This window comes from Haliotis rubra, unplaced genomic scaffold (genome assembly GCF_003918875.1).
Source record: "Haliotis rubra isolate DU_JTF1 unplaced genomic scaffold, ASM391887v1 Scf696, whole genome shotgun sequence".
NCBI classification, from domain to species: domain Eukaryota; kingdom Metazoa; phylum Mollusca; class Gastropoda; order Lepetellida; family Haliotidae; genus Haliotis; species Haliotis rubra.
Window position 1 is genome coordinate 72,078 of NW_025767408.1, and position 15,762 is coordinate 87,839.

At 38.9% G+C, this 15,762-nt stretch overlaps 1 protein-coding gene across 4 annotated transcripts in view; it reads left to right on the forward strand.

Moving 5' to 3' along the window:
- The window catches only part of LOC124258520 (skin secretory protein xP2-like), a 44,649-nt gene extending 34,746 nt beyond the window's left edge, over nucleotides 1–9,903 (forward strand). Inside the window, exons 6-8 of one of the 4 annotated variants that reach the window (XM_046692593.1) lie at nucleotides 642–740; nucleotides 1,017–1,085; nucleotides 1,283–1,684. In XM_046692593.1, coding sequence (XP_046548549.1) covers nucleotides 642–740; nucleotides 1,017–1,085; nucleotides 1,283–1,350 — 236 coding nt within the window. In that variant the 3' untranslated portion in view covers nucleotides 1,351–1,684. Of the gene's footprint in view, nucleotides 1–112; nucleotides 135–613; nucleotides 741–1,016; nucleotides 1,086–1,282; nucleotides 1,685–9,363 lie in introns of those variants that run through there. The other 3 variants (XM_046692592.1, XM_046692595.1, XM_046692594.1) reach the window with 3 other exon arrangements.
- Nucleotides 9,904–15,762: the final 5,859 nt, after the last annotated feature.

The window sequence follows — 15,762 nt, forward strand, 5'->3', positions numbered from 1 at the left end:
TTCAGTATCTCATGGAGAAAGGTGCCAGTGTTAATGCAATAGATATGTATGGAGTCACACCACTTCATGTAGCAGTTCAGCATGCCAAACATGAAACTGTTGAGTATCTCATGTTAATGCAGAAAATAGGAAAGGTGCCAGTTGTTAATGCAGAAAGAGCGTTAATGCAACAGATATGGAGTCACACCACTTCATGTAGCAGTTCAGCATGCCAAACATGAAACTGTTCAGTATCTCATGGAGAAAGGTGCCAGTGTTAATGCAATAGATATGTATGGAGTCACACCACTTCATGTAGCAGTTCAGCATGCCAAACATGAAACTGTTGAGTACCTCATGGAGAAAGGTACGAATGTTAATGCAGAAAATAGGAAAGGAGTCACTCCACTTCATGTAGCAGTTCAGCATGCCAAACATGAAACTGTTGAGTATCTTATTGAGAAAGGTGCCAGCGTTAATGCAACAGATATGAAAGGAGTCACACCACTTCATGTAGCAGTTCAGCATGCCAAACATGAATCTGTTCAGTTTCTCATTGAGAAAGGTACAAATGTTAATGCAGAAGATATGAAAGGTCACACCACTTCATGTAGCTACTGAGCATGCCAAACAGGAAACTGTTGAGTATCTTATGGAGAAAGGTGCCCGTGTTAATGCAGAAGATAGGAAAGGAGTCACACCACTTCATGTAGCAGTTCAGCATGCCAAACATGAAACTGTTGAGTATCTCGTAGGGAAAGGTGCCAGTGTGAATGCAAAAGACTGACTGACTGAGTTTGGTTTTACACCGCTTTTAGCAATATTCCAGCAACATCACGGCGGGGACACCAGAAATGGGCTTCACACATTGTGCCCATGTGGGGATTCGAACCTGGGTCTTCGGCGTGACGAGCCAACGCTTTAACCATTAGGCTACCCCACCGCCCCGAATGCAAAAGATATGAAAGGAGTCACACCACTTCATGTAGCAACTGAGCATGCCAAACATGAAACTGTTGAGTATCTTATGGAGAGAGGTGCCAGTGTTAATGCAAACGATGTGAAAGGAGTCACTCCGCTTCATGTAGCAGTTCAGCATGCCAAACATGAAACTGTTAATCATCAATTGTGAAAGGTGCGAATGTTAATGCAGGAGACATGAAAGGAGTCGCACAACTTCATGTAGCCAATAGGCATGCTAAACATGAAACTGTTGAGTATCTCATTTAGAAAGGTGGGAATGTTAATTGAAGAGATAACAATGGAGTCAAACCACTTCATGTAGGAGTTCAGCATGCCAAACATGAAACTGTTCAGTATCTCACAGAGAATTATGTGAATGTTAATGTCCGTTTAGTTTATTGTGTCTAACAGACAGCATGGCTGTATGCTCCCCAGGGTGTTGAAAAAGTATCGGAAAGTGTGATAGTGTCCTATGACCGTGGATAGTAATGTACATAGCATCGTGAGCAGGCAATGTAACTGGATATGAGTGCCATATAAGCAGACTAATAATATTACTATTACTATTAATGCAGAAGAGTCACACCACTTCTTGTAGCAGTTCAGCTTGCCAAACATGAAACTGCTGTTTATCTCGAAGAGAAATGTGCCAGGGTTAATGCAAGAGGTATGAATGAGACATGAAACTGTTGAGTATCTCATAGGGAAACAATAATTATAATAAAGCCAATGTATTTATTTATATCATTGAATGTTCTGTCCCTTTTGACAGCAACATGATTTACAAGATTCAGGAAAAGAATGCTAAATATGCGAAACTCACCTTTAAAATGTCTCGCTTGCATCCCAAGTACACTGTCGTCAGGCTCCCAGTTGTTGTTGGTGCCCTTGGTTTGGTACCTCCTGATCTCTTGGTGCAGATGAGGAGAGTGCCCAGTTTCTCCACTTGGAGCACAGCCCTTCTGACACTCTGGGTAATGCAGAAGGCTGCAGTGTTTGGGAGTCTACATATTCTTCGGAAAGTTCTTTGTGGGTTCGACTAGGCAGTGTTTCCTGGGAGAAGTTCCACTCGCTGTCTGAGCTGCGTGTAGAGGGGGTGAGGGCCCTGAGCTGATGATGAGTCTGACCAGCCTGACTGTTCCAGGATCACCCAAACCCTCTCTGCTGCATTTTTCATCTTAATCTGAAAACATAATAATAAAGACAGTCCATTTATACTGCTCATTTATCCTTGCCCACTGCATGCTCAAAGCTGCAAATGTAAATGCAGAAGATAGGAATGGGGTCGCGACAATCTATGTAGCAGCTGAGCATGCCATAGAGAAAGGTCACCACAACACTTTGACCACTTTTCAAACTCTTGTTAGCGTGATATCTCATGAACTGTTGTACCCAATGTCTTCAAATTTGGTGACAGCCTACATTAGGGGATTATGCAGACAATAGTCGATTTGGGTGACCTTGACCTTACTTTCAAGGTCACCACGACATTGACCACTTTTCAAACTGTTGATAACGTGATATTTCATGCACTGTTGTACCCAGTGTCTTCAAATTTGGTGAGTGCCTACATAGGGGGGATTATTACGCAGACACCAGTTTATTTTGGTGACCTTGACCTTAGTTTCAAGGTCACCACGACACTTTGCACACTTTAAAATCTTGTTAACACAGCATCTCATGGACTGTTGTACCCAATGTCTTACAATTTGGTGACAGTTTACATTGGGGTATTACACAGACACCAGTTTATACTTTGACCGCTTTTTAAAGGCGATATTTCATAAAACATTGCACCCAATGTTTTCAAGTATGTCGGCAGCTTACATTGGGTAATTATGCAGACACCAGTCATTTCAGGCATCTTGTATGTGACGGGGGACATTGCCATATCAGTGGCAATATAAAAGGCCGTCAATCAGAGGAAGACGAGAAGTTCCACAGGGCTGTAACATCAACCTCCCCTACTGCAACTCAGAATTCAACTGAGTAAGTCCATTGAAGAAGTTTATCTCCGATATTACAGCAGAAACAAGCTTAATTCTATTTCCAAGGGATATAGGAAGGCGTTTGAAGCCAAAAAGGATGGAAAGCTCAGGCCTAAATCTTCTTGACTCTCCAGGGAGTTTCAAAACATTTGTAGCACAGACCTTGAGTTTGGCTATAGACAACAACCATGTTAATAAGATGTATTTCATATGAAGGTGTCTCAGTGTCCAGTGAGCGGTCGTTTATCAACTTATCACCTACAATTTGTCAAGAAGACCCTCTTGGTGACACACTTGGTAGGACATGGGTATCAACTCTGGGGTCGATGCTTTGTGCGGCGATGACAGCCACAGACAAGCTCTTGGACAAGAAAGCTGGACAAGTTGGTTCCTTTGGAGTCCGGACCAGGGTCATTCTTTCTGGTATGCCTGGTCCCCAAGGATTCTGAAGAAACCAGTTGTTGGACTTCGTCCATATGGAACCTCTGACAAAAAATCTCTGTGAGGGACTCTATGATCTCCATAGACCTGCAAGATGTGTAACTACACATTCAGATCCATCCAGCCTTTCAGAGATAGCTACGCTTTGCTGTCAATGGAAAAGTCTTTCAGTTCAGGGTTCTGTTTAGAAGATTCTCAATACCTGCTGTCTTTCGTTTGGACTTTGGAGTTGCCTGTTCATCTGGAAAAGTCAGAGCTTCAACCCAAGAGAGTGCAGAAATTTATTGGAGTAATAGTCCAGTCATCCTGGTTAGATTCTGACCTAACCCACCACAAATTGCAACAGAAATTATTTCAACTGTTTTAAGACCCTGAAGCATTCCTTTATAACATATAAAAAGTCTAGGAAAATCTCAGTGGTGCAACAAGGTCAAATTCAACCCTCAAGGTCATAGGGGTCATCTTCACTTTCGAAATCTTAGATGGAAATGCAAACTTTTTTGTGATCTACTCAGTTGTGTCATGTTATATATCAAATTAAAGCTCAGATTACAGACTTTTCAGAAATATATGGTTTAATAAGGATTAGTCTCATTATATTGTTGTATGTTTAAAAAAAACATTCCGAAGAATATGAAAATCGTATCCGGACATCACATGCTACGATTATGCCAAAAATTTCATTTTTCAATTGTGTGACAATTTTTAACATGAAGAAATATTGTGATGAATATGTATCAACCAATAGTCATTCCAAATAATAATGAAATAGAATGAACGATCAATGTTTTATATCGCCACATTTTCATCAAGTACAATGATGAAAAACAAGTCATTTTGTCGATTGAAACTTATGTAAAAGAGTTGTCTATTACTCAACTTCATAAATGGTATTTCATTAAGAATTACCTGCATTCATTAGCTAATCTTGTTTCACAGAATGGCAACGTCCTTTTCCAGATTATTTTACAACAGTTCTCTGATTGCATCATGCATCACTGAGGTCAAGCCTTTGAGCACTCAGACATGCACAACCACGGGACACACTGCACAAGTGAGTGCATCTCAATCCATGTCTCTTACCTGTGCATCTTTTAGAATTGCAAATATTTGTTTTACAGTTGCATGTGATAATTGTCAACAGTTCCTTTGGAGCTGGGGGAAGATCTTCAAGGTTAGGATCTTTTTGCCATCTCTTTTCCATCCTTAATCTGTCAAACTAAGCAGATGGTCATTTCCTTTCAACTCTTGAATCTGAAAGTAAGCCCGGCGACTGTGACACTAGACTGCTGTTGAGGTTGGCGGACGATTCTTAGGATAAACATGCATCTGGCTTGAGGCCATTTTGTCACAAAAACGTCTGTGAGTAAGTTCAGACTTCCACCTGTTTCTCCATACAGGAGACAAACCATGGCCTCCCTCCAGTTTGAATGATTTGTTTTGCTGTTCATATTCCATATTGATGTCGTACCACAGCTTAAGACAGGATGTATGAACAACAATGCTTCATGCTTCTTCTTGGTGTCACTGATGTTCCAAAATGGAGTTCTTTTCAAAGAACTTTTCTTGGGTGTTGACTGCAAGAAGATATCATGCGATTCCAGATTTGTGTCACCAGCAGATCGGTGTCGTCCCCTATGAGAACTGTTTATGACTGGCATGCCAGTGTAACTGCTGTTTGAAATATCACAACATCAGAATCACCAGTGGCTTGAACTGTGTCACATCCTTCAGCTTATAGATAGGAACACATCATGATGATGAACCGTTGTTTGTTCTGAACATTGGCCTGGAATGTCTCTTTCTTTGATTGTAAGATCATACTCTCATGAAATTTAACCAAATTTAAGTCCACCAGTCCGTCTCATTTGTGTTGCATACTTTGTCCATGAACTTGAGTATCCATTCAACATAACAGTATCTCTGTCATAGTGTCTTTTGACATATGTGCAGTACGTGGCCAAGGTAGAGTATGCAGCAAAGCCCCGCCATCGAGATACATACAGAGCATCAGAAGCTGGACCACGGGAAACACCATCATCCAATTTGTGATATGAATGAAGTCAGGGCAGGTTTGCTTGCTTCCTTCAGGAAAGAGGGAGAATCAAACAGTGCAGGTGGATAACTGCAAAGTTCAAACTTTAGCAAAGATTGAAGGTAGTGTGTTGACTGGCTATCGGCAATCAGAAACCTTTGAAACAATAAAACTGGATCAATGTTGCAAATTTCTTCATCTTGTGGTGTAACAGGTTTCTCGTTCATTTGTACAGCTTGATCTTTCCTTTTGAATTTGAAGTCGCCAGTGCTTGTCATAGTGTCCACAAAAGAGCTACCAAACTCAACATGCATCATCTGCATTCACAGTTTCACTTGCGACAACTCCATTTGCAGTGTTTCTGAGGTCAGGACCTTGTTTGAAAGGGCCTCTGTCATGAAGGAAATGGAGAAGTTTCATGGCATCATTCTTGTCTCTCTCCTGTCTTGCATTAGACATGTCCATGTGTAGTTCAGAGTTTCTGTTTCCACTACTTGTAAGATCACTCATGGCATTGCTGACTTCCATGCATGATGGCATTGACACAAGCTTCTGCGTTTCAGACATGCCTGCCCCCTTGTAAGTCCCCCATTTGTTTTCATGTTCCGCATGGGCACCTGTTCAATAAACAAGATCTGTTGGAAATCCTCCCCAATAACAATTGGAGCGGCGGATAACATGATGACCTGAGTTGAGGTGTTCAAAGGTATTGGGATGTGTGTCTTGCAGGGAGGTCATCATCTATGAAATACACAATGCCATTTAGAATGTGCCCCAATGTAACATATATTTGTAAAGTACAGATTCTAGTACTTTTGTTGGGTTGAGTCCCATCCGGGATTCGAACCCACACCCTCAGAGTCAGGCACCTAATTGCCAGCACACAAAGTCAGACGCCCAGACCGCTCAGCCACCGTGGCTTCTACAAAAGAAAGTGTAATCCCAAATATAACATGTTACATTTGACCGCTTTCTAAATGGCATTGTGTATTACATAGCTTTCGGACGTGGGATCCGTGCCAATTAACACTTATCAGAGGGGTACACAAAGTCTGAAGTCTAAACTACCAGTTGTCCGACTTTCATTTTTGTGGAAGCTTTACTTTACAAAGAAAGTGTAATCCCAAATATAACATATGTTACAGGTCATCATCTGAAGGTACAACCGAACTGCTTTGGTGTACAAGTTATGACCAGCTGTTGCAAATAATGGCAACATCTCAGCAATAGACTTTAGGTGCATCTTCCAATTTCCTTGTCTTTCGGCTTTAATGAAAATCCGCAAGATATCCACCATGTTCATGTACTGGATCCAAAGTTTTGCTGTCCTCATATTGCTAAGCGCATCTTTTTCTTGGTTAACACGACGGTGAATGCTTTCTAATGTGTTTGAAGAAGATACTTCCCAAACAGTCAAGGATTCACTCATCAGCTCATTTTACAGCACTGTCGCATGTTGAGATCCTCATCATCAGTGAAGGGTAGTCGGCTTCATCAGAAGGTTTACGGAAGCAAGGAAGGCTCACATTAAAAGTTCTTGATACCAACAGACCATTGAGAGCTGTGTCTACAAGAAAGTGAGCTCGAATAGCTCTGGCAACAGCTTTCCCTGTTAGTATGTTCCTAACTGTGCTACTGGCATATACCAGAAGTTCAAACAGACCCGATCCAGACATGATGTTTCCATCGCATCCAAAAAAGCTTATCTGTGTGTGAATTCATCCAAGCCTCAGGACGACGTTCTTAAAAACACTTGGTGAAGGCTCACTGGAAATTATCATTGTCATTTGGTGTGACATTGTTCATCCACTTTGTGACAGACTGGGGATGGAAAGCAGATGGCAAAAGGATCCTATCATTGTACTTGATGAAGATGTGTTGATGTAAAACATTGATCGTTCATTCTATTTCATTATTATTTGGAATGACTATTGGTTGATTCATATTCATCACACTATTTCTTCGTGTTAAAAATTGTCACACAATTGAAAAATGAAATTTTTGGCATAAGCGTAGCATACATATACATGTGGATGTCCGGATACGATTTTCTTGTTTTTCGGAATGTTTTTTTTAAAAAAAGAACAATATGATGAGACTAATCCATTTTAAACCATATATTTCTGAAAAGCCTGTAATCTGAGCTTTAATTTGATATATAACATGACACAATTGAGTAGATTACAAAAAAAATTGCATTTATATTCGAAGATTTCGAAAGCGAAGATGTCCCCCCTGAGACCTTGAGGGTCGAATTTGACCTTGTTCCACCACTGAGATTTTCCTAGACTTTGTATATATTATAAAGGAATGCTTCAGGGTCTTAAAACAGTTGAAATAATTTCTGTTGCAATTTGTGGTGGGTATTCTCATAAATTGACTGGACTATAATATCTGACACCAATCGAGACTTAGTTTGTCATCCAGATCCTGAACCCCCCACACCCTAGGTAGCTTAGTTGATGGTGAGAGGGTAGAAACAATTGTCCTGTGGACTAACTGTGGTGGATGGTCATTGAGGTCAACAAACGCTTCTTTGAGATGATTTAGTTCCTCTTGAAGATAAGTAGAACAGATGTTCTTTGCTCTCCTGGTGAGTGTAGATATTATGCCAGTCTTCACCTGTGGTGGATGGTTGGACTGGTAGTCCACATATTGGTTGGTGTGCATGGCTTGCGGTAAACTGTGGTCTGGAGTGTGTTGTAGGGGTGCGGGACACAAGGACGTCTAGGAAGGGCAATTTGTTGTTGGTTTTGGTTCCATGGTAAATTTGATGCGGTGGTATTGGTTGTTAGGATGTTGTAGTAGATGATCTGGATCTTGGCTTTGGTGGAGGATGACAAACGTGTCGTCAACTTTACGATGCCAACACATGGGCTTCACCAGTGAAGTGAGAAGGGCAAGGTCAGTCAGGTATATTTCACTGAGGACAGGCGAGAGTGGCGAACCCATGGGCAGTCCATGTGTTTGTTCAAAGATGTCTTCACCCCAGGTGAAGTAGGTTGAATCATTGCAGGCAGAGATAAGGCTGATTAAGGAGGTAATGGTGAGGCTGGTTTGTAGGGGGTTCATCAAGGTTGTGGAGTCGCAAGGCAAGGGAGGCTTCATCTCGTGGTACGTTAGTGAACAGGTCTACAAAATCATCACTGATGATGGGACCAGTGTCCGATATTTCAGTTTCTTGCAAAATTCAGTCACTAACGGACTTTCGATAGTTACAATGTGGCGGATTGTGTACCTAGCGTATGTGTTGGGGCAGGAATGTGGATTGGTGGCGTGTCTGTGTTGTGGTGTGATTGTCGATGTTGCATCAGTGAGCATTCGGAAGAGGGGATTTGGGGATTCTTATTTTATTTCCTTTTGGCATAATTTTGTAATAAATTACCTAAGTTACGGTTTTGCCTTATGTTATTCATCTCGTGTTGTGACAATGATTTAGCACATGTACCTAATGGGACAAGCACTCGGGTGAGGTGTTGAGCAGTATTATAGAAGACGGTGTCACAGGAACAGATCAGGAGGCGAGTTTTGACAGGGTTCTGGTGAAGTTTCATTGTTGCTCTGGCATACGGAGGTTGGGGATGTGATACTGAGAGTTCTCGATGTAAGTCCACAGATAGTTCATAGTTTTCACAGAGTCTTAAGGCTCAGTGGCCATTGACATTTGCATTCTGGGTCTAGATTTTCGAAGCTCTCTTAGCACTAAGATAGTCGTAAGTTAATGTTAAAGTATGGCACTTACGACTATCTTAGCGCTAAGAGAGCTTCGAAAATCTAGGCCCTGGAAGATATAATGTGGACCCATACTAGTATGCCTTGCAAATGGGACAACAAAAGGTTTTGGTATGTTGTCCAGATAGTACTGTCTAGTGGTCCTTCTTTGCACAATATGGATCGGGGTAACTCATTTTCCGGTACACTGATGCTCATTTTAAGCAATATGAGGTTTTGTTTCAGCTCAACAGAAACAGATACGGATCGGCGAGAAGAGGAATACAGGTGTTGCCTACGTGGATGACTTACCCACAATGTTTACATAGAGTATCAATGAGAAGGCCTTTATCCAAATTTTTGCACACACATTGATCAAGTTGTCAACAGGTGCCTTTTAATATTTAGGGTTTTTAGTATTTATATTTTTCCTGTTTATTTTTCCAGGAGCTTCGTAACATATGGTACTTGGTCATCTTAACACAATTAAACCTGACATACAATTTTTTTTACAAATTACCTTACCCCTATTCCTTTGTTCAGTAGCTCAATAGCCTGTATACAGACAGATGGATACATACACTCTGATGACGTTGGACATATGACCTATTGCCTCTATCAAATTTGTTGGAGACTTGGGCATTTGCCATGTCCCTACATTCAATGTTTTTACCATGGAAGGTTGAACAATTCTTCATTGCAGGTATATTGTTATTCTGTGATTAATATTTAGGTTTTATCGATGCAATGTAAATGCCTTTGATATGTAAACCAGTCACATATGAATTAGCTCTTGTGTTGTGATTTCAATAACCTTACATTGGCGGCAGTGATGGGATCAAAGTATCGACATATGATAAAAGGTTAGCAAATAATTATTTTTTATATAACACCGGTCTGTAAATAATCAGGCCGGCGTCATATAAAAAAATCAAGTCTAGTCAAGACAACCCAGTGATTGACATCAAGAGCATCGATCTATGCAATTTGGATATGACATGCATCAACCAAGTCAGCGAGCCTGACCACTCGATCCCATTGGTCGCCTGTTATGACAAGTATGGGTTACTGAAGGCCAATTTTAACGCAGGTCTTTGCGGGAAGCAAATATGAAACAGAACATGAGGAGACTACCAACTGGTGTGAAAAATAAAATGACTAGAACACTGATGAAGATTAAGTGAGTGAGTTTACTTTTAGGCCTCTTTTGGCCATATTCTATGTTTCAGAATAGAACGTTGGAGAATAGTCCATGTTGCCGAAGACTACGTCGTACAGTTGCCAGACTGAGGGGGATCTCGTCCCCCTCGAATGCCTGAAGCTGTACCAGCGGCAGGCAGAAATCGGTTATATACAGACAAACTTTATGGATAAACAACTTCTTTATTCGGTAGATGCGACGTTTCGATACAGATTCTTGTATCGTTGTCAAGCAAGTATGAGTAAGGTAGATAACAGGGGTTCACTCCCAAAAGACAGACTTCCCAAAAGACAGACCTCCCATAAGACAGACTCAATGAGTACACTAATTAGCTGAGCCATGCTGTCCACCCGTATTTAATTAATGAGCTGACCCAGAGTAACTACATGTTGTACAGAGTATAGTAAGTAACAAAACACTCCTATATCTCCTAGTTTACTAGTGAATACTGCGTAGTAGAGAACTGACTTGTTAGAGTTAAGAATTTTCTTATGCACATTACTTATATAGTTAAATTACTCTGAAAGCCCTTGATAATCGTGTAAAGTCATAAATCTTGTGTCTCATAAAAAGTTTCATACCTTTTTTATAATAAATTGTTGTGATTGTGTTTACCTCCCACTATTGTCTTCTGATGAAAATAAATGTTTTGTACAGACTCTGTGAGTTACACATTGTGAATGGGGCTATGTACTATCTATTTGTATGTGTTCCATGTCGAGAAGTAATGATATTGTGACTTGCAATCACTTGCAGGTACTCATTAAAAATGTTATATAGACACGCTTTAAGAATGTGAAACTTGGAGAACTGTACATGATGCACACATCTGAGATATTAAAGAAATCATCTTATCTTGTGACTTGTTCATGTGGGCGACTTAAAATTACCAGATGCACCAAGTAAATTTTTACCGTACATACAAAACAACAACTTACTGCCTTATCCTGAATAAACGCAAAATGATAGGAATTTTTCGTTATTGATACATATGACATAATTCGTTGTGAACTGAGGGTTGTTCATCGTGATGTTTTACTCATTTTTATTATAAAAATGACTTTCATTGCAAATTATGATAAAAATTATGTCTATGCTCTTGATAGATTTTGAATAAAGTTGCAAGATGATATTATATGTTGATTTGGAAAATTATAGTCTTTAATACCACAAACTAAAGCTATCATTACCATTTATCTTATTATAACACATATCATTGCAAAGACTCTGTGACAAATCTTAATGACTGTCACAAATCATTAAGTTTCTGTCTCTAAAATCACAAAGACTCCACTCTCACTGTAACCAAGTTCCCTAACCTTGTTAATACCTAATGTTGTATTTTTTATCTTGGCACCTACCATTATCATCAAGGGTACAGCTTAATTAAACCTTATGCAACCAACCACAACATGTGTGGTTTTAAGCGGCCTGTCTTTTGGGAGGTCTGTCTTATAGGAAGATACCATAACAGGGTACTATATATACACAGGGGACTATATATACAGTATATAATTAACTAAAACAACAAGGACGTGAATTGGGATGTACAGTAACAATGTGATGACGGGATTTATATAGAAGCCAGTGACAAGGGATACATGTAGAAGCCAATGGGGTTACGGGTGTTTGTCCAAGTAATACAGATTCAGATTCTTTATTTACCTTTGTCTTTACAGACAACCAGTAGTTTTTACAAACACGAGAGTTAGTACGGGTGGATGACTGGACATTGATTATAATGGAGAATGTACAGAAAATCACCTATATTTTAGCATCATTTCATTTCTGAGACAACAGGCTTTATACAAATATTTACCTAAATTTCATAACTGTTTTACATTTCTTACACTTAAAGTTGAATAAGTTTATGCATTGATGGACATCTGTAGTAATATGGTTTTATATATAATTTTTTATAATTAATATAATATGAACATACTAATATAAAATGGAACTCGTCTTCAATGTCGTGTTCACAAAAAACACATTTTCTTTCTGTTATTTCAACATTACTGTATCTGCCAGTTTCTATACATTAATTATGAGAGCTTAGTCGGAATTTAGATAAATATTTTCCTAAAGAGGTGCGGGATAGCTTTACATAGGTATTATTGCAGTGTACAATTATCAATTATATTTCTATAAATTACACATTTTGATTAATTAGATAAATTACTAAAAATCTCTTGAGACGCTTGCTCGAAGATTCGCTGCTTTACAACAGGTAGGTATGCAGGACATATCTCTTGTCTAAGCCATAATTCATTGACACCAATGCCAGATAAAATATTCTTTACCTGATACGCCCTGATATTAACACCACGGGTCTACACCCCCTCATATAAACATTCATAACAATTTCGAAGAGTAAGATTATTTGTGTGTAGCAACTTGCACCAATACTTTATTATATTAAACTGTCTCTGATATATGAGAGGAAAACGACCTAACTCTGCATGAACTATAGAATTACATGTACATTTTTTAACTCCTAACAATCTTTTACAAAACTCTAAGTGTAATCTTTCTGTATTAACTGCTTTATGGGAACCCCAGACCTCAGATGCGTATCCTAATGTACTGCCAACATAACAATCAAAACCCGACACAAGAGATTCAGGATTAAGAGAGAGTGACCTTACATTATTATAGAGTGAAAAGAGGGCCTTTCTACCATGATCTGCAAGCTAGATCTGAGCAATTGTAAACTTATTACTATAATTAGGAACAACTCCCAGATATGTAAAAGTATCAACAACACAATTATTATAGCACCAAATTTCTGTTAACCTACGTTTACCTCCTTTTCTAAAAACGACAGTCACGTCACTATATTTGTCTTAGAGGTATTAACTTCAAGTCCCCATTCAATAGAGTAATTCAACAATGAATCTAACTGCTTTTGTAAACCTTCTACTGATTCAGAAAGTATGACAAGGTCGTCTGCATACATTAACAGAAAAATACTTAGAGCTTTACATTTATAAGGAATACAATGATCTTCTAGAAAGGAAGTCTCAAAATCACTGATATAAAAGGTAAATAGAATTGGAGGCAAAACTTCGCCTTGCATTAAACCCGAATTATTCTTAAAGTATTCACTTTGAAAGCATCCAACGCTAACACCTGACATCAATTTTCCATTTACACCTAACTTTGACAACTTATACCATAGCTTACATCTGTCTACCGAATCAAATTCACGCTTAAAATCAACGACAGCACAATACATACGTATAACATTGTTAAGGCTCTTACCAATTAATGAGTGAGTGAGTGAGTTTAGTTTTACGCAGCACTCAGCAATATTCCAGCTATATGGCGGCGGTCTACCAATTAATGAATAAAGAGAGATATAGCATCAACAGTACTAAGATGAGGGCGAAAACCAAACTGAGAATCTGGAATAATATTATTATATGCAGACCAATCCAAAAGACTTTGGTTAAGAATTCTAGTTAAAAGTTTCCCCAAACAGCTGATATGACTTATCCCACGATAATTACTTGGAATTTTACTATCCACTTTCTGAAAAACTGGTATAATAACTGCAGAGGCCCAGCTTCTGGGGAAAGAACCTGAAGATAATATACAATTAAATATTCTGTGTAGGGAAGGCATTAAATATACATCAAATTCAATAACATGTTCATTTGTATACAATCGGGGCCGTGTGATTTATCACGCTTTAGACAGTTAATGGCCTGTCTAATTTCCCCTGTGGTAATATCCTTGTCAAGTTCATACACTCCTGGGTCTTCAAACACATATATAATCAGAGTCTATCTTTGCCTCTGAAAATATTAACCGAATCGCAAGCGATTTGACTGGTGCAATTCTTAAATTATGCGATAGTTATATTCCAAATAAGGTCGTTACGATAAGGCCCCGGGACGCCCCCTGGATGAATAGTGAGGTACGTAAATTGATTCGTAAACGCAATCGCCATCATAAAATCGCAAAAAGGCGTAACTCATCATCTGACTGGGCACTTTTTAGATTGAGTAGAAATAAAGTTATATCCACGGTAAGAAATGCAAAGAAGATGTACATGAATAAAATTGATGAACAAATAAATAATGAACATGGTACAAAAACATAGTGGCGTTTAGTTAAGAATTATATAAAAAGTAAACACACCACTAATATTAATACTTTTCCTTCGATAATCCAAAACGATAAACTATATGATGATAGTGCTGATATAGCAAACATTATGAATGATTTCTTTGCAGATCAGGCAAGAGTCGTTGCTCCTAATAGGGATATTCCTAAAATTCGTTTAGAGGTAGATTACCCATTATGTGACTTACACTCAGTCCGCAAGAAATCCATGATATTCTCTCCTCTGTTGATATCATTAAAGCAACAGGCCCAGATGGTATAGGCAATAAATTTCTGAAAATGAATGCCAGACAATTAGCAGTTCCCTTATCTGAAGTTTTTAATCTATCATTAAAGAATACAGTGTTTCCTGATATCTGGAAGGAGGCATCAGTTGTTCCTATACATAAAAAAGGCAGTACAAATGAATGCTCTAACTATCGACCTGTCGCACTAACAAGTTGTGTAGCAAAGATTTTCGAAAAATGCATTTTTAAACATGTATTTAATTATTTTAGGGATAATGAAATGCTTACAAACTTACAATCCGGTTTCATGCCAGGCGATTCAACGGTTAATCAACTAACTTACGTCTATGACTATATAGCGGGTGCATTAGATAGCGGTAAGGAAATTAGGGCTGTATTTTGTGACGTAAGTAAGGCTTTTGACAAGGTCTGGCATAAAGGTATTATACATAAGCTAAGACGTTATGGTATCGGGGGTAACTTGTTGAAATGGTTTGAGAGTTATCTAGACAATAGAGTTCAGCGAGTTGTTATTAATGGTTACGCGTATGATCAAAGATCAATCCTAGCCGGGGTTCCCCAAGGCTCTGTCTTAGGACCATTATTGTTTATAGTTTATATCAACGACATCGTTGAAGGAATAAACAGCAATATCCGTCTCTTTGCAGATGACACATCACTTTATGCTATAATAAATGATCCTGATGAAACTGCTCTGTCTCTTAATAATGATCTACGTAAAATTTCTGATTGGGCTGACAAATGGCAAGTTACATTTAATCCTAATAAAACAGATTCTATATAATTCTCTCGTAAAGTTCAGCCCAGCCCAAAACGAAACTTAACAATGAAGGATGGTAATATTAATGACGTTAATAGCCATAAACATTTGGGACTTACTTTACAGCTCGATGGTTCCTGGACTGACCATGTTAACTGTATCGCTAAAAAAGGTTGCACCCATGGTAAACTGTCTTAGAGGTTTTAAATATCGTCTCTCACGTAGAACTTTACAAACAATGTACAAACAATATATCTTACCTATTTTCGACTATTGTTGTCACATCTGGGACAACTGTACCAAACAGC